The sequence below is a fragment of the Bos indicus genome, chromosome 7, assembly GCF_029378745.1.
Source record: "Bos indicus isolate NIAB-ARS_2022 breed Sahiwal x Tharparkar chromosome 7, NIAB-ARS_B.indTharparkar_mat_pri_1.0, whole genome shotgun sequence".
Lineage (NCBI taxonomy): Eukaryota > Metazoa > Chordata > Mammalia > Artiodactyla > Bovidae > Bos > Bos indicus.
The window spans coordinates 109,361,545-109,385,580 of record NC_091766.1 but is presented as its reverse complement, the minus strand read 5'-3'; the positions used below and the strand labels follow the sequence as shown (position 1 = coordinate 109,385,580).

Sequence of the window (24,036 nt, the reverse complement as noted above, 5' to 3'; positions counted from 1 at the left end):
TTAACTTTTACAGGAGCCCAGGGAGGAGAATAGTGTTATCATTCCATTTTAGGAATGAAGAAGCATGCTCTGAGCGGCTAAGTAATCTGTGCAAGGTCACTCAATTTGTAAAGTGGGAAAATGGATATTCCCATCTAGTCCTTTTCTTAGTCTACTGTAATAGTGGGTTTTAAACTTTAATACATTTAGGAGTATGGCCTGAAATTCTCTATTTATAACATGCCCCGAGGCGATGACAATAATCATGGTCTGAGGACCACGATTTTAGTAACTGCTGTCCTCATTTGTGAGATTTTATAACTCCTGGAGGAAATAATCTTTCGAGACCACCAGTGAGTCACTTTCATTTAAAATTTTTTTTTAATTTTTATTTTATTTTTAAACTTTACATAATTGTATTAGTTTTGCCAAATATCAAAATGAATCCGCCACAGGTATACATGTGTTCCCCATCCTGAACCCTCCTCCCTCCTCCCTCCCCATACCATCCCTCTGGGTCGTCCCACTGCACTAGCCCCAAGCATCCAGTATCGTGCATCGAACCTGGACTGGCATCTCGTTTCATACATGATATTTTACATGTTTCAATGCCATTCTCCCAAATCTTCCCACCCTCTCCCTCTCCCACAGAGTCCATAAGACTGTTCCATACATCAGTGTCTCTTTTGCTCTCGTTCACAGGGTTATTGTTACCATCTTTCTAAATTCCATATATATGCGTTATTATACTGTATTGGTGTTTTTCCTTCTGGCTTACTTCACTCTGTATAATAGGCTCCAGTTTCATCCACCTTATTAGAACTGATTCAAATGTTTTGTTTTTAATGGCTGAGTAATACTCCATTGTGTATATGTACCACAGCTTTCTTATCCATTCATCTGCTGATGGACATCTAGGTTGCTTCCATGTCCCGGCCATTATAAACAGTGCTGCGATGAACACTGGGGTACACGTGTCTCTTTCCCTTCTGGTTTCCTCATTGTGTATGCCCAGCAGTGGGATTGCTGGGTCATAAGGCAGTTCTATTTCCAGTTTTTTAAGGAATCTCCACACTGTTCTCCATAATGGCTGTACTAGTTTGTATTCCCACCAACAGTGTAAGAGGGTTCCCTTTTCTCCACACCCTCTCCAGCATTTAATATTTGTAGACTTTTGGATCGCAGCCATTCTGACTGGTGTGAAATGGTACCTCATAGTGGTTTTGATTTGCATTTCTCTGATAATGAGTGATGTTGAGCATCTTTTCATGTGTTTGTTAGCCCTCTGTATGTCTTCTTTGGAGAAATGTCTATTTAGTTCTTTGGCCCATTTTTTGATTGGGTCAGTTATTTTTCTGGAGTTGAACTGTAGGAGTTGCTTGTATATTTTTGAGATTAGTTGTTTGTCAGTTGCTTCATTTGCTATTATTTTCTCCCATTCTGAAGGCTGTCTTTTCACCCTGCTAATAGTTTCCTTTGATGTGCAGAAGCTTTTAAGGTTAATTAGGTCCCATTTGTTTATTTTTGCTTTTATTTCCAATATTCTGGGAGGTGGGTCATAGAGGATCCTGCTGTGATGTATGTCAGAGAGTGTTTTGCCTATGTTCTCCTCTAGGATTTTTATAGTTTCTGGTCTTACGTTTAGATCTTTAATCCATTTTGAGTTTATTTTTGTGTATGGTGTTAGAAAGTGGTCTAGTTTCATTCTTTTACAAGTGGTTGACCAGATTTCCCAGCACCATTTGTTAAAGAGATTGTCTTTAATCCATTGTATATTCTTGCCTCCTTTGTCAAAGATAAGGTGTCCATATGTGCGTGGATTTATCTCTGGGCTTTCTATTTTGTTCCATTGATCTATATTTCTGTCTTTGTGCCAGTACCATACTGTCTTGATAACTGTGGCTTTGTAGTAGAGCCTGAAGTCAGGTAGGTTGATTCCTCCAGTTCCATTCTTCTTTCTCAAGATCACTTTGGCTCTTCGAGGCTTTTTGTATTTCCATACAAATTGTGAAATTATTTGTTCTAGCTCTGTGAAGAATACTTTTGGTAGCTTGATAGGGATTGCATTGAATCTATAGATTGCTTTGGGTAGTATACTCATTTTCACTATATTGATTCTTCCAATCCATGAACATGGTATATTTCTCCATCTATTAGTGTCCTCTTTGATTTCTTTCACCAGTGTTTTATAGTTTTCTATATATAGGTCTTTAGTTTCTTTAGGTAGATATATTCCTAAGTATTTTATTCTTTTCGTTGCAATGGTGAATGCAACATACGGAGGCTGAACAACACGCTGCTGAATAACCAACAAATCACAGAAGAAATCAAGAAAGAAATCAAAATTTGCATAGAAACGAATGAAAATGAAAACACAACAACCCAAAACCTGTGGGACACGGTAAAAGCAGTCCTAAGGGGAAAGTTCATAGCAATACAGGCACACCTCAAGAAACAAGAAAAAAGTCAAATAAATAACCTAACTCTACACCTAAAGCAACTAGAAAAGGAAGAAATGAAGAACCCCAGGGTTAGTAGAAGGAAAGAAATCTTAAAAATTAGAGCAGAAATAAATGCAAAAGAAACAAAAGAGACCATAGCAAAAATCAACAAAACCAAAAGCTGGTTCTTTGGAAGGATAAATAAAATTGACAAACCATTAGCCAGACTCATCAAGAAACAAAGGGAGAAAAATCAAATCAATAAAATTAGAAATGAAAATGGAGAGATCACAACAGACAACACAGAAATACAAAGGATCATAAGAGACTACTATCAACAATTATATGCCAATAAAATGGACAACATGGAAGAAATGGACAAATTCTTAGAAAAGTACAACTTTCCAAAACTGGACCAGGAAGAAATAGAAAATCTTAACAGACCCATCACAAGCACGGAAATTGAAACTGTAATCAAAAATCTTCCAGCAAACAAAAGCCCCAGTCCAGATGGCTTCACAGCTGAATTCTACCAAAAATTTAGAGAAGAGCTAACACCTATCCTGCTCAAACTCTTCCAGAAAATTGCAGAGGAAGGTAAACTTCCAAACTCATTCTATGAGGCCACCATCACCCTAATACCAAAACCTGACACAGATCCCACAAAAAAAGAAAACTACAGGCCAATATCACTGATGAACATAGATGCAAAAATCCTTAACAAAATTCTAGCAATCAGAATCCAACAACACATTAAAAAGATCATACACCATGATCAAGTGGGCTTTATCCCAGGGATGCAAGGATTCTTCAATATCTTCAAATCAATCAATGTAATACACCACATTAACAAATTGAAAAATAAAAACCATATGATTATCTCAATAGATGCAGAGAAAGCCTTTGACAAAATTCAACACCCATTTATGATAAAAACTCTCCAGAAAGCAGGAATAGAAGGAACATACCTCAACATAATAAAAGCTATATATGACAAACCCACAGCAAACATTATCCTCAATGGCCACAGCAATCAGAGCAGAAAAAGAAATAAAAGGAATCCAAATTGGAAAAGAAGAAGTAAAACTCTCACTATTTGCAGATGACATGATCCTCTACATAGAAAACCCTAAAGACTCTACTAGAACATTACTAGAACTAATCAATGACTATAGTAAAGTTGCAGGATATAAAATCAACACACAGAAATCCCTTGCATTCCTATACACTAATAATGAGAAAACAGAAAGAGAAATTAAGGAAATAATTCCATTCACCATTGCAACGGAAAGAATAAAATACTTAGGAATATATCTACCTAAAGAAACTAAAGACCTATATATAGAAAACTATAAAACATTAAAATTTTTAACTTTGAAGAAAAATTATATATTTTTTCACAAATAAGTTAAATGTTCTCAGCTCTGAGTCTACTTAAGGAGAAGTGGAGGCCAAAAACAGAGACGAAGAGATGGAGAAGTACTGGTGCAGGCTGTGCTGCAGTGCCCTAACACCCTATTTCTTTCCCTTTTATTCTCTCATGTCAAGGGTAGTGTGAATTAGCTTGAATTTTAGTGTGTTTACTACAGTTCCCTAAATACTGATGGAAAATGCAGAACTCTGGACAGGATTTTCTTTTCTTTTTTGTTGCTACTACATCACAATTCTTTGGGTAATTTCACCTGCTCTGAGTTATCTATCTTCTTGCCAGCCTAAATGAATCATGATTTTTACCATCATTACGCCCAAAATAAAGACAGAAGAATGAAAATCTGACCTTGCATGTGGCTGCAATCTGTGTGTGAGAGAAATATTCTTCAGGAGTACCACTTTTCCAATTTTAAGACTAAATCAGTAAAATTAGCATAGGTAATCAAAAATTGCCATGTTTCTTAATAAAAAGTATCAAGTTTCAACAAGCCAATAAGAAGAATCCTGAATTTTAAAGCCTACATGGCATTGTTAAAAAATAGGGACACATGATAAGAATATTAATGTATAAAGATGGAATTTGGGATAATACTCACTGGCAGACTAAATAGTAATTTCTTGATTTCAGAGTCTACTTTTAAAAGTGGTCATTAATGTTTTTGGTAAATTTACTTCTAAGATGTATAGATTCATACTAATGTATCATTGGCATAAATAAATTCAGTCTCTGAATTTTAAAATGAGAATAATAGGTCTTCCCTGGTGGCCTCGTGGTTAAGACTCTGCGCTTCCAATGCTAGGGGCATGGGTTCAATCCCTGGTCTGGGAACTAAGATCCCACATGCCCTGCGTTGTAGTAAAAAAAAAAAGGCGGGGGGGGATAATAGCTCATGAAGAAAGAAGATTCCTTAGAGATTACTCTGGAAATATAATTATAATCTTATTTGATAAATTTGCTAATATAAAAGTGACTATGTAACAAACTTGTCTTTGGCTGAAGAGGTGGATCAAGGCTTCTCTAGGTCGGTGGTGGGAGCAGCTCATGAAAGCTCGAGCATCGCGTCTGTCTTGGGGCACCCCCGAAAGCACTGGTGCCTGTTGAGCGTCTCACTGTTGGCGACACAGGTCATCTCTGTTGTCTACGTGAACCCTCACAAAGCTCTAAGCAGTGGCTATTATTATCTCTACATCACAAATGAAAAACACGGTGGAACCAAACTGAACCCAAAGCATAGACCGGGAGAGGTTAACTCAGTTCTGCAAGTTGCATCCTTAATAGCTAGGCCTGATTTCAGATCTAACTGCAAAGTCCATCTTCTTTCCTGACTTCTTCCTGCAGGAAAACGAACAAAACCTTTTATAGATAAGGCCAATATGCATTTGACCAGTATTTGAAACTACTTTTCCATAAGTTGAATGCCTTGGGAATCACTGAGGAAGGAAAACTGACCTGAGCTTTCAAGTAGGGAACCACTGAGGAGGCTGCGGCACTGTCTTCATGCTGCTCTGGGAGGGAGCTGGCCTCTGGGTCTATGACCCATCCAGGAGGGCAGAAGGCAAAGCACAGCCAAGCGAGACAGAGTGAGAAGGGCGTGCAGATTCTGTGATGCTCAGCAGTGCTCCCCTGGAAACAAGGTGGTTACCAGAAATTATGTGGTGAGAAGACACTGTTTTGGTTGGTTTATTCATTCACTCAGACATGTATTCATTCATATTCTGTCAGCAATGGAAGAACTCTTAGTAACATGTTTGTACAACTATATGGTGTTATTGATTTTGAACTACCTTTTCTTATGAAAAAATTAATCCACAGAAATGGAGCAGAATAAATAACCCAGATATTGTGATTACCGTTTTATCGATGGGACATGCAGACTTTGACACCTTAATGTCCTAAAAATCATAACAGCTATTGAGTGTCCTAGGCACATTTAACTTCTTGTTTCGAATTGAATGCTCTTTCCATGAGCTTGACCTGGTTAATAAGCAAGATACACAACTGGGAATAGAATAAACGGAACTGTATACTGATTTCAATATCCAGAGATAATGGAAATCAAAGATATTTAAGAGTAGGTATATATCAATAAAGGCTGGTGAAAAGGTTCTTTTTCTGAAATAGTGAAAATGTAGCCCTCTTTTTAAGGGTCAGTGTAATTTTCTAGCACTTTGAGGCTCCTTTGAGTCTTCATTTCATTATATTGATGCTTACATGTGTGATTTTCACCACACCCTTTTTACATGTATTTGCCTGTTATTCTTTCTTATCCTTTCAGTCTTCTGTATTATTTATTTTGCCTTTTTCTGTTTTCCTCATTGCTTTAAACCTTTACTTTTTCAGTCTTTATCATAAGATTGTTCTCATTTTTTCCACTGTAATTTTGTCTAGATAATGAAATCATTCAGTCAGTCATGTCTGACTCTTTACAACCCTTTGGACTGTAACCCACCAGGCTTCTCTGTCCATGGGATTATTCAGGCAAGAAACGACTGGAGTGGGTTGTCATTTCCTCCCCCAGGGGATCTTCCTGACCCAGGGATTAAACCTGTGTCTCCTGTGTCTCCTGCATTGCAGGCAGATTCTTTACGCACTGAGCCATCAGGGAAGCTGAGATAATGCAATAGTTAGTCTTTAAATAGTAATTTCACTGTGCTAGCCCTAATCTTGGAATCCTAAAGAGGTTATTTAGATGTTCATATGAAGAAAAACATTTTTCATTCTTCATTTTCTACCGAAGGATCTACAGATATTTAAAACGAATCCTGCGTGACTAATAATGAGCTGCCTGAAGATGGATAATATTAAATAAAACTGTAAAAACAAATAAAAGGAGGTAGTACCTAACTTAGTTATGAGAAAGAGTTTTTAATATTAACTTATTGTGAACACTAAAAACATAATACATGACATTGTGAAACTTACATCTTCATTTATTTGAAGAAAATGTACCTTTAGCTGTTTCAGAAGAAGGTATAATTAAAAATCAGTCATGGATATTATTGGACATAAATAAGAAAATTCAGAAAATTGCTCTTACCCGAATAAAAATTGCTTATATATTCTTGAGTTTTGTGTGTGTGTGTGTGTGTGTGTGTGTGTGTGTTTCTGTATTAGGACATAATTCAATATAAATCTAAACCCTGTAACATTTCCAATACAAGCTAACTATAAAGCCCTTTTTGTATTTTACTTAACTCAGATTTCATGCTATAGAAATTTTCTGTTGGCTTCAAGGAAAGTTTAGATTACACAGAGAGAAATGAAAGTCTGACCTAATAAAACATTTATACTATCAATGCTTCAACTGATTGCTTACTTTCTTGTTAAGTATTATAAATGCTTATGAAATTCTTGTATGGGAAGTATATAGATTTAAAATAGAAATTATATCATTACATTAAAAAAATTTCAAGACTAATTTCCTTTATGCTTAATAGTTTTTTTGGTTGAAAATTCTTCCTACGATTTTTAAAATCTTTTGAGAAAATGCATTTTTCTCCTTTAAATCTTATTTTTATTTAATAGGAAGACTATTTCTTTCCTAGTCAAAGAAAATAAAAATATATTTTACCTTTTATTTAATAACACATTATTTTTTCTCTCATTTAATTCTTTGTTGTTACTTTTTTTTTTTTCTTTAAACAGGCGGAGATAAATGACCCAACTGATCCTTTCACAAGTAATAGTACAAAAGTTTCATCAAATATAGGGGATGAAAGTTTCTCCAAATACATAGGCTGGAGAATTGCCAGCGTGCTTTCCAAACTGTTCTTCCCTTCCGTCGATGCCTGTGTTCTTCCTCTGAAAAGACCACTGATGAAACGGTATCAAAGGAGAGATGTGAACAAAACGCAGGGTTCCATGAAGAAGAGAGTCCTACGTTTTACTGTAAGGTAAGCTGACGCACTATTCAAAATATTTCTGTTATTCTAACACAACATTTTGGAATCCTATGAATTACCCATAATCATGTGCCACTTTAACTCAGTTTACCTTTTTTGATTCAAATCTTGGCTTCATCACCTTCTAGATATTTTATCTAGATATTCTATCATAAGCAAGTATTCCTTTCTCGGAAAGTGTTTCCTCGTGCTTAAAATAGGTATTATTGTGTAATATACATCACTGTTTTATTAAAGTGAAAGCTTCTCCTCCATAGTGACCTACATTTGCCTAGTTTACCCTATTTCTCCCTATTATAACCACTGTGTGTCCTTCCAAGGTCTATAAAATGTTAATACAAGAAATGAGTACATTTTAAATTTTCTCTCCATTTTTGATTGTGGTTTATGGATTTCTTAAGTCTGTTTAGGAAAATTCTTTCCATTTTGAGATTAAAATATTGTCACATTTCTCCTAGTGTTTACTTTTCCCTTTAAAAAAAAATGCCTTACCGAGGTATGACTGACGTGCAAAGCTGTACATATTTAATGCCTACAAATTGATAAGTATGCAGTTGGGAAACCATTATAGCACTTATGCCATAAGTCTATTCATTGCCTCAAAAGTTTTCTTCTATTCTTTTTGTTATTCTTCTTAAAAATAATTATTTTCAAGGTGCATTTGAATTTTAGTTAGAAATTTTTGTTTTAAGAAAATCTTTTTCTAACATTTCAAGTAACATTCCTTGTGGTCACCATGTCCTAACCATGGTTTCAGCTGCAGATAAACTTGTGGAAACACTACAGGGCGCCCTGCCTTCTTCTGATAAATCAGTATCCAGGTGACGATGACACCTTGTGTGATACCGGAGTTTCCAGTGTTATCATTTTAAAAAAATTGATGTCTTGATATTAATTCCAGTTAAGCTACACTTACAAATAGTGTTTGAGAGTGCTCTGACATTTAAACATGGATTATGGTTTGTACTCCCTGATTTAGACTCTCACATTTTTATTAACAGCTCTAGTTTCCTTCCACTGGCCTATATCTTCTATATTTTCAGACATGTTTTAATGACGTGAAGGTAAGTCAAAGTGGTGGTGATGTAGCAGAGATAATATTAAAATAGCATATCTTTTCAATAGTTTAATAGAAATTGAACTCTTGGAGTTTCTTCCTCTCAATTTTAGGAGTGGGATATGGAATCTTCTAGTACTTTTAAGGATTTATTTTGGACACTTTAATCATGTGAATTTTTTTTTTTTTTTGTATGTGATGTGAAGTGTTGATCCATGTGATTATTTAACGTCCCAACAATGTTTTTTGAGTAATCTATCTGCTGTCAACATTTTTCCTGATGTTAAATGTCTATAAAATATGAAATGCCCATTTATTTTCTTTTTCTATGTTCTAAAGTAATTTTAAAATTACTTTAAAGAATAGTAAAGAACAGTGAGGGGAAAGGTAAAGAGACAGTGAAAAGGCGGATGGGGATGCACCCGCTGGGACACAGTAAGGAAGGGGCTAGAGAGAGAGGGAAGCATGTTGGGGATGCTTAAAAGGGCAGAACCGAAAGGAAAAGTAGGAGCAGGAAGGAAGGGGAAAGAGGTCGAAGGCAAAGGGAGAAGATGCAAGTAAGGGGCGAGCTGCGCTGAGGATGGAAAGCACAGCGGGGAGGGATGCGGCGGGCTGGGACCGGGAGGAGGCTCCGCCGGGTCAGAGACAGAGACGAGAGACGCGGGGCCGGGTTAGGACCCCAGAGCCCGTGGGTACCGCAGGACTGGGGCGTGCGCTGTTCTCAGAGCCCATGGTTCATTACACAAGTGAGACTCATTCATCACTGACCTGTGAAAACACCATCTCCTTTATGCATTTTTATTTTTCCACAGCTGATTACAGCCTCTAAAAATCAGTCTCTGACCAGAATGAAAGCCGAGCTGCCCTCTAGCAGAGGCCCCTCAGGGTGGCACAGGGCGCCTCTCACATGGCACCCTTCTTGCGATAGAGCACGGCACAGTGCCCCCTGGAGCTGTGCGTATTGCCAGCTCCAGTTAGCGGGGGACTCATCCTGGGGTGCAGCAGATGTGAGCGGAACAGGACTGTAGCTCAGTGACTTCAAGACGAAGGCTAGGTCAGGCCTGGTTGAATAGTCCTTACTGTCTATTAGGGGTATGGATAGGCCTGCTTTTAAAGAAGTGGCTGAAAAACAAGTTTAACTCTTAGCTGTGCGTTGAAAAAATGGCTCTGGCCCACTAGACATTAACCGCAGGCAACGTCGTTTCTTCCGTTTGCTTGCTTCTCCGTTGAGTCAGCGGTTATGTGGCAGTCGCTCCTCCTGTTTCCCCGCCTCCTCCCACATTCAGGTCCGCAGACCGGAATTAATGCAATCACTATCGAGCATGCCGGAATCCTGCAGGTCAATCACAAATACACAATTTGAAGCCCACGGTATCCTTAGCTCTTTTTCAGCTTTTGAGAGGTCTTCTTGCATAGTCATATCATCCGTTCCTCACCAAGTAGTCCTAGAAATCTCCATTTTGTGTTTTCATCAAATAGCAATGTATAAGAAGGCAAACATTTCAGGACTCCTATAGAAGATGGGGCACATCTAAGAGGTAGGAAGTTGGGAAATTTAAAAGCATATGTTTCTTTATTGCTTTGGAGTCCTAAAGTATACTTATTTCAGTGTGAATGTTTACTAGTAAGAAGAAAATAGGAGTTTCCTTATTGCTGAAGCGTCCAGTATATCTGACAACCTATAATTTATTTCCTAAAATATTTTTCCTCACTTGTGTTCTTAGCCTGTAAAATTCTCTTTAAATGGGAATTATTTCTTTACACATTTATAAAGCTATATATATTGCTTTGAATGATACAGATTAAACTTCTTTCCTTTACAAAATTTTTCAAAAGAAAATTCATTGTTTTGCTTCTGTCCATTAAATTTGGGGGTTTTTGCTTTTTCGTGGTACATGCTGTTCTTCCCCTCAGCGTTTTTTAAAAAATGAGAAAATCATTATGTTTCTTTACTATAAAAACAGCAGCCCCAAACCGAGGCATAGATGCTTGGACTTCAAAACATAGTTGTTGCCGTTGTTGTCTCCTTTTCTTTCTTTGTCAGTAAAACTATCTTCAATCTACCTTAAGGCTGAGAATTCAGAACTCTGAAGATCAAATTTTCAAAAACCAGTCTCTACATTTACACTTTTTGGCTTCTGAGGTTTCTTGGAGGTGTGTTTTCTAAGCTTCTGCCTTGAATCCCTAAAAATTCACAAACCAGTAATTATTTGCACTCATGTAAAGACTAGGAGAAGACACTTGAGAGTCCCTTGGACTGCAAGGAGATCCAACCAGCCCATTCTGAAGGAGATCAGCCCTGGGATTTCTTTGGAAGGAATGATGCTAAAGCTGAAACTCCAGTACTTTGGCCACCTCATGAGAAGAGTTGACTCATTGGAAAAGACTCTGATGTTGGGAGGGATTGGGGACAGGAGGAGAAGGGGACGACAGAGGATGAGATGGCTGGATGGCATCACTGACTCGATGGATGCGAGTCTGGGTGAACTCCGGGAGTTGGTGATGGACAGGGAGGCCTGGTGTGCTGTGGTTCTTGGGGTTGCAAAGAGTCGGACACGACTGAGCGACTGAACTGAACTGAAAGACTAGGAGAATATTAACTTAAAACTTTGTCTCTGATTAGGCTTAGCTTGCTCACCAGTTTTATATCAGAAGACTTCATTCATAAGACCCACACCTGGAAGAGAGCCCAGGTGAAACTCACAAGAATGTGCTGAGAACATCCATAGGTATACAGGCAGGACATTTTACATAGCTGACTTCCTCAACAGAGCAGTCTTTCCAAAGGCTACTGCATTTCCTCTGCAGCCTCCTTTATTAGAGGAGCAATTCCAAGGTAGGGGAACTCAGAAGAGCTAACATTTACTGAATGGAGACAAGGTGGGAAAAGAAGGGTACTGCAATGTCTCATTGGAGAGGCTTTACTGGAGAGACCAGTAAAGACTCTTGAGAGTCCCTTGGACTTCAAGGAGATCCAACCAGTCCACCATAAAGGAAATCAGTCCTGAGTGTTCATTGGAAGGACTGATGTTGAAGCTGAAACCCCAATACTTTGGCCACTTGAGGTGAAGAACTGACTCATTGGAAAAGACCCTGATTCTGGGAAAGATTGAAGGCGGGAGGAGAAGGGGATGAAAGAGGATGAGATGGTTGGATGGCATCACCGACTCAATGGACATGAGTTAGTTTGAGTAAGCTCCGGGGATTGGTGGTGGACAGGGAGGCCTGGCGTTCTGCGGTCCGTGGGGTCGTGAAGAGCTGGACACAACTGAGCGACTGGACTGACTGAACTGGAGAGACCAGCAGTGAGCAGCGCAGAGGGGCACCTGGTTCCCATCTCTCACTGTCCCCGGGAGGGATGCCAAGTCTGGGGAAGCAACTGGACATTCGACTGGATTTGCATTTTGAGGGGAGAGACACTGCGTGACTGCTACTCTACCTTTTAATATAAGAGTGAAAATTAGCTTCTCAAGGAAGAGATAAACATTTGGGTTCAGTTGCCAAGTCTCTGAGGTGGCCGTGCATGAGTGCATGCTAAGTCGCTTCAGTTGTGTTTGAATCTGTGTGACCCCATGGACTGTAGCCCCCAGGCTCATCTGTCCATGGAATTCTCCAGGCAAGAACACTGGAGTGGATTACCATGCCCTCCTCCACGGGATCTTCCCAACCCAGGGATTGAACCTGGGTCTCTTACATCACCTGCATTGGCAGGCGGAATCTTTACTGCTAGCATAGCCTGGGAAGCCCCTGAGGTGGGCATCAGCTGGATGTCAGATGCTTAGGACTTGGGCCCTTGGGAAGTGCTCTTAATCATTGTAATAGGAGGCCATTTGGCTCCTCAGGAGTTGGATGTACAAGGTGGGAGACTCTTAGAATCCCTAGTTCTAGTAGACAAGTTGCCAGACTATTTAGGATGAATCTCCAGTGTGAAAGTCAAGCAGTTCTGTCTGCCTCCCTAGCTGAGTGCATCTTATAAACAAGGCACCCTGCTAAGCAGCACCCTTAGATGTAGACAGGATTGTTATATCCATTTTATATATTGTTAAAATCTCCATTTTGGAGACATGATTACTGAGAGATTAAGAAATTTGCCCATATACGTATAACCGTTTAGTGCTAAAGTCTGAACTTAAACGAATGCATTCAGACTCCTGAGTGTACTGTGCGGATTTCTTCCCCTCGTGTGGACTTATTTCGTCTGATGGCAAACCCTTGAGCTGTTGTTAAAACAGCAACAGAAACAAAAAACTTATCTTGTCATAAGTAAAGACTTATAAATCATAAGAAAAGACTTCTTATAAATATGTTTTTCAATTTCTGTACTTGGTTTTCAGCACTTGACTTTGATTGAGGAGCGTTTTTAAATTATCATTTCCTTAGCTGTGTGAGGTCACTGTCGCTGTACTGGGCCGTCTTTAGCCGGGGCGGGCGGGGTGCCCTCTGGGTGGGCGCGGGCCTCGCTGCGGCGGCTTCTCCCGCTGCAGAGCTGGGCTCGCGGCTGTGGGTTTTGACAGCTGCGGCTGGAGGCTCCGGAGTGCTGGCTCAGTAGTTGTGCCGAGCTTAGCTGCACTGCGGCTTGTGAGGTTTTGCAAGATGAGGGATCACACCTGTGCCCCCTGCATTGCAAGGCAGATTCTTAACCACTGGGCCACCAGGGAGGCCCTAAGGAACATTTGCTTTTTCCTGTGCCCTGTTCTTGCCTGGAGAGTCCCTGGAACGGGGGAGCCTGGTGGGTTGCCGTCTATGGGGTCGCACTGAGTCGGACACGACTGAAGCGGCTGAGCAGCAGCAGCAGCAGCATCTCTCTAGCTTAATATTAGGAAATCTGTCTCAAAGAGGAGGCGTTTTCTATTAACTAGTACGATTTTTGGCTAAAGCTGATGGAGGAAAAAATATATATAAAAATATATTATAAAATTAATTAAACATGTTATCAATAGATTTATACATTAACTTATTTTATTAAATATATGTTTATTTTATATATTAATTTATTTTATTGATTCATATATTTATATATTATATAAATATAATTCAGTATATTATTATATAAATATATATATTATATATATTTTTTTTGAGAGAGGGAGATATTTTAGAAAGGAAAGCTCCAAAGGATTCTTAAATGAAATACCTTAAGCACATCTGTCTAGTTCTGCTTCATGCAGGGAAAAATGTCTGTGCCTCCTTTATAGAATATCAAGGATGTTTATCTTAAAGCCTTTTTTTCCCTGATTGATTTAGAGTAAGTTATTTAACTTCTTTGAGTCTAAGGCTGCTAATCTTTAAAAATGTGAAAGTTGTGCATTCTTCTCGGCCTTGTCCTTAGGAGAGAAGGAGAGAATGTGCGTAACGAGCCTGGACGTGTTATAGCTCCTTATCCTACTGTTCTTTCATTTAGTAGATTTTTAAAAACATTTGTTTTCATCCTAATATGATATTCATTAATGTAATTTTAATAAATAATAGATGAAAATTTTACAGAAATCTATGAATTGTTGATAGTAACTTTTCAAAGAGAACATCCACTTTCCTTAATTTTTAGCTTTTGGCTATGTTTTGGTTCCCTTCTTTTGTCTACTTTTTGAATTCCAACACAATTCAGGTCCGGCTGCATTTTGAGGGTGCAGTGCCAAGACCCGTTATGGGCGGAACCTCGATGGTTCCCTTGGCTGCTGACAGTTTTCAGCTGGAGAGAAACAGAGAGCACGGGTAGGTCTTCAGAGATGGGCACCTATGTTCTGAACTTCTGTGACACATTTTATTATTAAAATATTGGTTGGATGATCAGCTCACCTTAATCTCTTTCCCCCTGCACTGGACTGGCGCGAGGCCCTTCCTTTTGGCACGCAGGCTTTACTCTGGGTGTGGGTGTGCCCGCCTTGTTGCCCCAAGGCCTGTGGGGTCTTAATTCCCCAGCCGGAGGTGGAACCCATGACCCTTGCATGGGAAGGTGGGTTCTTAACCATTGGACTACCAGGGAAGCCCTCAGGTAGCTCATTGAAAGTGCTTTTATTATTTTATGATTTTTTATGATTCCAGTGCCCTATTGGAAGTGAGGTCCAATCGCCAGTGACGGGACTGTGCTTACTGTTATCCGTTGCCCATACGACTTGGTTTACCTCTGGTCTTTCCTGGGAGATAGGTCAGTCCCCATCTATCTTAGGTTATTTCCTCTTCTTTTTTGCCTTTCCAGTGGAGGCTTGGTCTGAACAGGAATTTTAGGTATTATCAGTGGGGCCGTAGCTTTACCAGTCACTTTCACTGCAGTGGCTTTGTGCTTAAAAGACAGGTGCCTAGCTTTAATGTGATCATCAGCTCAAGAGTTCTCCATTCACAGGAACATGATGTGATGCAGTCTTAAAAAGTGGCACAGTTATTCAAATGACCTGGGTGAGATGTAAAAACATTCTATGTTTCAAATACAGATCAACTAGAATACAAAATGACAACCCAGTGGGAAGACAAAAGTTGTACAACAGGAAACAAAAACAAAATCTACAGGAATTTTTGTGTTTTGTTTTACATGTGCACTTTGCTGTTTTCAAAGAAAAGGGCGATATTGTTCAGCTTATCATGAACTTCCTTTGCAGTGGTTGGCAGGTGTGTATTACCTGCTTTAATCAGAATGTAAACTTGGATTTGACATTAATTGAATTGGGGTAGTCTTCCACTTTTTAAATTCTCAGAAAATATGAAGTCAATCAGTTAAAGGGTTTAATCTTCCCCAGTTTCTAAATGTCTCTTTGATAGGATCAAGTACTTGATCAGGCACATGACTCTGAAAATCTCCGTACCCAGGACAGGTGCTTTCTGTCTACCTGTCAGAGCAAGTGTTCCTCCCCAACTAGCCCGTTTTTCCCTAGGCTGTCTCTAGGTATGGATTTAAACAGTTGGGAGAATGCAGAACTCCTAACACAGGTGGTATAGCCCTTCAGGAAGCATCAGCTGGGCATCTCTGCGTGCAGGCACTGCTAGGCACTAGGAAGACAGAGACAAACTCTGCTGAAGAGTGTAATCGGTGGTTTCCTGTTCAGAATGACGACTGTGTTTCTACCATATTGGATTTCCACCATAAAGACATGTGGAACTTTGCACTCACAGTTTTCTATTTTCTGTATCTTCAGTTATTCAATACAATTCAGTATACCTGACTTATATTAGACTTTAATAAATAATTATTGACTGACTAATGCTAGCAGAAGGGCACAGGACGTGCCGAGCCTCCGCCGGTGAAACAGACCGCAGAGCGTTTGAGGAACTAGAACACTGGTGCAGCCGGGTCACTGAGACCAGGAGGGTGAAGCTGGAGAGTCGCTCAGGGTTTTCAACGTTAGCTTAGGAGCCACAAGAAGGCACTGAATGTGTGTTATGTGGCAGAGCAGGGAGTGAGGGGTGGAGTTTATGTGCGTATGTGTTTGAGGTTGTGACATGATCATAGGTGTGATGTGCCCTGGGCAAGTTGCTCGACTTCTCTGAATCTGAGTGTCTTTGTCTAGAAAATGAGGGTAATTATAGCACCTTTCTTGTTGGTGCTGATGAGAAATTAATGAGGTAGTCAATTAAAAGTGCTTCCTATAGTACTTGACCACAAAATGTTCATTATTTGTATATTATAATGAACATTTTGTGGTCAAGTACTATAGGAATGGAGAAGGCACTGGCACCCCACTCCAGTACTCTTGCCTGGAAAATCCCATGGATGGAGGAGCCTGGTAGGCTGCAGTCCCTGGGGTCGCTAAGAGTCGGACACGACTGAGTGACTTCACTTTCACTTTTCACTTTCATGCATTGGAGAAGGAAATGGCAACCCACTCCAGTGTTCTTGCCTGGAGAATCCCAGGGACGGGGGAGCCTGGTGGGCTGCCGTCTATGGGGTCGCACAGAGTCGGAGACGACTGAAGTGACTTAGCAGCAGCAGCAAATGTATAGTGGCATAATTATAAATATAATAAATTTGCTGATATATTGTTGATCAATATATTCAGTTCAGTTCAGTTGCTCAGTTGTGTCCGACTCTTTGCGACCCCATGAATCGCAGCACGCCAGGCCTCCTTGTCCATCACCAACTCCCGGAGTTCACTCAGACTCAAGTCCATAATTTTTCAAAAATATTTATTATTTTGACTGTGCTGCGCCTTAGCTGTGGCTCATGGGATCTTCACAGCAGCACGAGAGCTTCTGATTAATAGTTGCCACATGCATGCTGGATCTAGTTCCTGACCAGGGATTGAACCTGGGCCCCTCGCATCATGAGCATGCACTTACCCGCGGGACCACCAGGGAAGTCCCTAAGTATATTAATTTGATTATGTAGCGTAACCAATTTCACTATTTCCATTGTTGGCTCTGTAACGTTGGAAAAGTGCACAGGTCACTTTTGCAATATAGCACACACTAGGTTGGTGGCAATTCAAATGGAAAGGAGGAAGATGGATTTGCATGGGATTTGGTAGAAAAAGCAGTAGAATTTGATGATGATTAGAAAGAACAGAGTGGCAGGAGGTGTGGGGAGGAAAATGTCTTTTCCAGGCTGAACACCAAGTCCGCTAGCGGAGTGGCTCACTGAAGCGAGAAGCGATGGGTGAGGCAAGGTGTGCTTGGGGTAAGGGAAGATGCTGAACTGGAAGCCATGCTCTTGACGTCTTTAAGTGGAGAAGTCACACAGGCCGTGAGTTTCACAGTTCTGTGTGTGATTCAGGGACGAAGTCTGGGCTGAGTCATTGGGTGAGGGTGAAGACTAATGTCACGGGCGCAAGCGACCGCCGTGGTAAAGCACATCATGAAGGAACAGGAGGATCTGGGGTGGAATTTTGAGGAATGCCACCTGTTAACATCTGGAAGGAAGAGGGTGACAGCAAAACGCACAGCAAACCAAACCTTAGATATAGCCAGAGAGCGTGGATGACTTGTAACAACTTGAGAAAAATTTATGGAAGGTTCCGATAACTAGTACACGTGCACACGCGCAGTCGCTTAGTCGCGTCGGGTTCTTTGCGACCCTTGGACTGTAGCCCACCAGGCTCCTCTGCCCTTGGGATTACCCGGCAAGGATACTGGAGTGGGTGGCCATTTCCTTCTCCGGGTATCTTCCCGGCCCAGAGACAGAATCCACGTCTCCTGTGGCTGCTGCACTGGCAGATGGATTCTTTACCACTGAGCCACCTGGGAAACCCAATTAGTATGTAATAATGCTTTAAAAAGTTAAGTGTTTGGAGATGTTGATTTCAAAGATAGAGGACAATTTTCAAAATAATCTACCTAGACAGTGATAGAATCTCTCTCTCCGAGTATCCCTGAGCATCGCTTTCTGCTCACTACACAAAAAATACAAATGCAGATAGATGACAAAAGAATTGCAAAGTTGATGACTCATACTTCCAAAGACCTTGCAGTGTCTACCTAATGAGGAAAAAAGGTAAGTGCCAAACCAGTGCATGAAACTCTTGAAGTTTGTAGACAAGATCTGTTGGTCAGGAAGGGCAGTAATACCTTCAACTGTATATATGTATATCTTTGACAGAAATGGATTTCTAACCTCTAAAGAAATAATTACATGTATCAAAATTCCAAGAAATAATGAAGTGAGACTATCACTTAGAAACAAATCTTAATGGTCTTTCTAGTTATTTCATGGGCTTATAAGGCCTTTTAAAAATTTTGCCACTCTTTCCATTTAAAAAAAAATTTAGATTCGTTAATGCTCTATTTATATCATGAACAATGGCACAGTGTGTCTCTTCCATCAGCTTATCCAACAACCAAAGACAAAGATACATACTTAAGAGATTAATTTGTCCTTATCATGCTTTTAGGTCCAGGACTTCAGGTCCTCCATTTTCAACTGGGAAAGTAAAACTCAGACCAAACGAGCTAAGCAGACTGTGTGCAGTTCATGCCGAGGACTGCAGGGCAATCGAGGTCTCAGGGCAGGTTCGAAAGGCCCTGCACACGGGTCCCGGATGTTCTGTAGGAAGACCAGTCAGGAGAGTGAGAGATGGGCTGTGAATGTGTGAAAGCGGGTGACACATCTGTTTCGTACATGTCTTCGTTACCCCGAAACTACAGTGCTGCTACGTTTCTAGACTTTCCGCGTTTGTTCAGACATTTGGTGTGTGTTGCTTGTGTTTTTCATACCAAAACGTAACTTTCACATTGTAAATTCCTCTTTTCGTGTTTTTTTCTTTCATCTTCTGCCTCCTTCTTAAAGGAGTGCATCCATATTCAATACTAATCATGCTTTATGTCTTTAATAAATTGTCATATCCATTTATCATTCTGAACAGCTTCCAACTTCACCACCAACTCTGTCACTGCAATATAAGATCGGTAATTGCTAAGCATCCATCATATCTGAAGTGATATGTCATTAAATTCTTGGCTGTTCACAATAGTTCACTAACCCAAGTCTTGTCGAGTTAGAACTAATGTCGATTGGTCCCTTCTGTTTTATCTTTTCCTGCATCAAGCTATCCCAAGAAAAAATCCTATCTTTAACTAAAATTTTACTAGGCCATTTATACAAGCAAACCAGCACTGCCACACAGAAGTCTAAGCACAGCTGGTTGACAAATCAACCACCGATCAGCATACTGATATCTAGCAGGGAAACCTTGTGATAAGTGAATTATAGCAAAAAAAAAAAAAAAAAAAAAAGCCACATGTAATGCTTTCTGTAGTGTCTTTTCTTGCTGGGCTGTAAATAGCATACGTTACAGCTAGTATGATTGTTCAGGAGTCCCTGTCTAAAGGACAAGCATTAGATTTAAAAAAAAAAAAAAAGACGTACTCATCCTCAGATTTCCCAAAAACCTCTGGGTTTTATTCCTGTAATGCTCACCTTCTGTCCATGGATAAAATATGTCACGGAAGAATATACCTTGGAAGAAGGAAAATGACTAGTGAATTCCATCTGGCACTCGGACGACTTCCCTGACACAATGGCATCTGGTCAGGAGAGAACCTTGGGGAGTGACCCGACCCATGGCCTTTGGGCAGATCATTAGCTCAGATCTGGGCAGCACCTGTCAACATCTGCCTGTCGACTTCTGAGGCATTTTAGTCAAGTTGTTACTCTTGGTCAGTCTCTCAGTCGTGTCCGACTCTTTGTGACTCCGTGGACTGCAGCACACCAGGCCTCCCTGTCCATCACCAACTCCCGGAGCTTACTCAAACCCATGTCCATTGAGTTGGTGATGCCATCCAACCATCTCATCCTCTGTCATCCCCTTCTCCTCCTGCTTTCAATCTTTCCCAGCATCAGGGTCTTTTCAAATGAGTCAGCTCTTCCCATCAGGTGGCCAAAGTATTGGAGCTTCCAGCTTCAGCATCAGTCCTTCCAATGAACACTCAGGACTGATCTCCTTTAGGATGGACTGGTTGGATCTCCTTGCAGTCCAAGGGACTCTCAAGAGTCTTCCCCGGCCTGTCAGCATGTTAGCCTGTCACAGCAGTGGTGGTGGGGGAGCTAAGGGACCAGCGGAAGTGGCAGCAGGAGCAGCTGTAAAACCAAAACCCACTGGACAGGCCCAGGCTTCTTAAATCAGCAAGACCCTCTGCTTCATTTTAGAAAAGCTACCCACATTTCTATATTCATCTGCTGTCCTCAGTCATCGCCAAGCACTTTGCTGTCACACAGAGTTCTAAACACAGCTGGCCAGAGAATCACCCCCACGGTGAGCATCCTGATGTCAGAGACAGAGGAAGTGACAAGTGTGTGCATACAATGGGAGATGTCAGATAAAGCAATTCACAAGTTTCCTTGACCCCTTCTCTTGTTTCATTCCGTGTACTACTCTATTAGTGATCCCAGTGTATGAAAATCTCTAAATTCTTGATGCTAGAATGTCCATCGATTTTACGCATGGTCCCAGATAGGACTGGCAAATAAGTACTAGTATTATAAATTCTTTTCACTGCCGGCTCAAGAAGCAGTCACTTTAGCATGTATTTCAGAGTTGTGTTGCCACGAGGTCAGATACATTCAGATACGTTCAGGAGTATGATAAAGTGATAAGCCCCAAGTCATGCTGATTTGGCTAGAAGATATGAAAAAGAAGCATATAACCGTGAACTTCCTGATGTTCAAGCTGGTTTTAGAAAAGGCAGAGGAACCAGAGATCAAATTGCCAACATCCGCTGGATCATGGAAAAAGCAAGAGAGTTTCAGAAAAACATCTATTTCTGCTTTATTGACTATGCCAAAACCTTTGACTGTGTGGATCACAATAAACTGTGGAAAATCCTGAAAGAGATGGGAATACCAGACCACCTGATCTGCCTCTTGAGAAATTTGTATGCAGGTCAGGAAGCAACAGTTAGAACTGGACATGGACCAACAGACTGGTTCCAAATAGGCAAAGGAGTACATCAAGGCTGTATATTGTCACCCTGCTTATTTAACTTCTGTGCAGAGTACATTATGAGAAATGCTGGACTGGAAGAAACACAAGCTGGAATCAAGATTGCTTGGAGAAACATCATAACCTCAGATATGCAGATGACACCACCCTTATGGCAGAAAGTGAAGAGGAACTAAAAAGCCTCTTGATGAAAGTGAAAGTGGAGAGTGAAAAAGTTAGCTTAAAGCTCAACATTCAGAAAATGAAGATCATGGCATCCAGTCCCATCACTTCATGGGAAATAGATGGGGAAACAGTGGAAACAGTGTCAGACTTTATTTTTGGGGGTTCCAAAATCACTGCATATGGTGACTGCAGCCATGAAATTAAAAGACGCTTAGTCCTTGGAAGGAAAGTTATGACCAACCTAGACAACATATTCAAAAGCAGAGACATTACTTTGCCAAAAAAGGTTCGTCTAGTCAAGGCTATGGTTTTTCCAGTGGTCATGTATGGATGTGAGAGTTGGACTGTGAAGAAGGCTGAGCGCTGAAGAATTGATGCTTTTGAACTGTGGTGTTGGAGAAGACTCTTGAGAGTCCCTTGGACTGCAAGGAGATCCAACCAGTCCATTCTGAAGGAGATCAGGCCTGGGATTTCTTTGGAAGGAATGATGCTAAAGCTGAAACTCCAGTACTTTGGCCACCTCATGCGAAGAGTTGACTCATTGGAAAAGACTGTGATGTTGGGAGGGATTGGGGGCAGGAGGAGAAGGGGACGACAGAGGATGAGATGGCTGGATGGCATCACTGACCCGATGGACATGAGTCTCAGTGAACTCCAGGAGTTGGTGATGGACAGGAAGGTCTGGCGTGCTGAGGTTCTTGGGGTCGCAAAGAGTCAGACACGACTGAGTGACTGATCTGATCTGATCTGAATGGTTTGTGGGGAGAATCTACAGACAGGACACTCTGGGAAAGAAGATACTCCAAGAGTTCTCAAGAAGGTGTTTTCTTTCTTTTCTTTGCATAGGCAGGGATGCATCTAATCTAATCATGACTCAATGGGACTTCCAGTAATCAGAAATGGAAATTATTCCCATTCATATGCTATGTGACTGAGCAAGCCTCATTGTCAGAAAGCTGTTCCACTTCAGTTGTGGCTCTATGGTACCATGTGAATGAGAATTGGATAGTTCATTTGATTGATGTAGACATTCAAAGGTGGCAGTTCAGACCCTTGAAATTCCCTTTAGGACCTGAATGATCCTATTGGGCTGTCTCAGTGACTCACAGCAATGGGATCATAGGTGTATTTTCCCTCCAGTGTGTGGACAGCCACCTCCAATACTTTACTCAGCCCACTTGCATTTAGATTATATGGGAGGCTAAAATGATGAGAGGTAAAATTGAGGCTAAAATATATTGCTACTTTCAAGTTCAAGTAGATTTTCAAAGTAACTAGACAGCAATCTCAGGGAAAGCAGACAGGCACCAAACACAGAACAAAAGATCATCATTGCCATCACAACAACAAGGTAAGTTGGGTAGAAAAAGTAGGTCAGTTTAACACGAACTGGAGCCTATAAGCTGTGATAGAAAGTGTACTTGTTGTTTTGTGCAGCTGGGACAGCAAAAGATGACTATGGTTGGCACTGCCTTGGTAGAAAGCAGGTTACTGTTAGGCAGTCATTGAGGGTGAAACTAGCCCAGAACAATGAATGTTCTCTATATTCTAATGATCAAGAAACTCAGTCTGATTTGGTCACATAAGTGGGTAGCATTGTCATACCAACCAGATCCCTCTACCTCCCGTATTTCCGTTAGTCTTCATCACTCCCCTCCCACTGCTTAAATTCTGGTAGGCATTTGAACAGAGTAACAAAAGGAGAATGGTTTTATTTTCTGCAATTATGTGAATCTCAGAATACCCATTTGAGAACCTCTGGGGGTATTGAAGGCCTCTTGTCTCTTCTATATGTGAAAAACTCCTCTCTGTCCATGGGGTTTCCCGGGCAAGAATACTGGAGTGGGTTTCCATTTCCTCCCCAGGGAACTTTCCCGACCCAGGGATCGAACCGTGTCTCCTGCTTGGCAGGCAGGTTCTTTACCACTGAACCACTAGGGAAGCCCTTCATATCAAGGTGGCAACACTCTAAGAGTTGAAATAGACTCTTTTAAGGGCACATGAGCAGGATTTGACTAAAATTTGTTAAATTTCTGCAGCTAAAATCTTTAGGAATTCTTCAGTCAATTCAATTCAGTTGCTCAGTCATGTCTGACTCTTTGCAACCCCATGAATCACAGCATGCTAGGCCTCTCTGTCCATCACCAGCTCCTGGAGTTCACTCAGATTCACGTCCATTGAGTCAGTGATGCCATCCACTCATCTCATCCTCTGTCGTCCCCTTCTCCTCCGGCTCCCAATCCCTCCCAGCATCAGAGTCTTTTCCAGTGAGTCAACTCTTCACATGAGGTGGCCAAAGTACTGGAGTTTCAGCTTTAGCATCATTTCTTCCAAAGAAATCCCAAGGCTGATCTCCTTCAGAATGGACTGGTTGAATGAAAATAAATGCCTCATCATATTTATGTGGCAATTTTTCAGTTATCTGTTATGGTACAGCTAGGCTTTCCCCTACACCAACACCAGCATCTCTCTTTGAAAGTCCAGCATTTTAAGTTTAGAAGGAACTGCTTTCCTCTGCTCAAGAAGCTGTATTAAAATGTGTCCTCTGTATTTATTTTTTCTGATTGGTCTTCTATAGCTTTGCATCTCAAAGGAGAATTTTAATAGAGGGTAGTAATGTTCCAGGTGGCACAGTGGTAAAGAACCCACCTCCCAATGCAGAAGGTGCAAAAGATGCAGGTCTAATCCCTGGGTTGGG

General features: G+C 40.8%; 1 protein-coding gene across 14 annotated transcripts in view; it reads left to right on the top strand.

Moving 5' to 3' along the window:
• Positions 1 to 24,036, top strand: part of TMEM232 (transmembrane protein 232) — a 263,478-nt gene that overhangs the window by 146,247 nt on the left and 93,195 nt on the right. For all 14 annotated transcript variants that reach the window (XM_019965506.2, XM_070794118.1, XM_070794124.1 and 11 more), the window contains one exon: positions 7,498 to 7,745. In XM_019965506.2, coding sequence (XP_019821065.2) covers positions 7,498 to 7,745 — 248 coding nt within the window. The remainder of the gene's footprint in view (positions 1 to 7,497; positions 7,746 to 24,036) is intronic.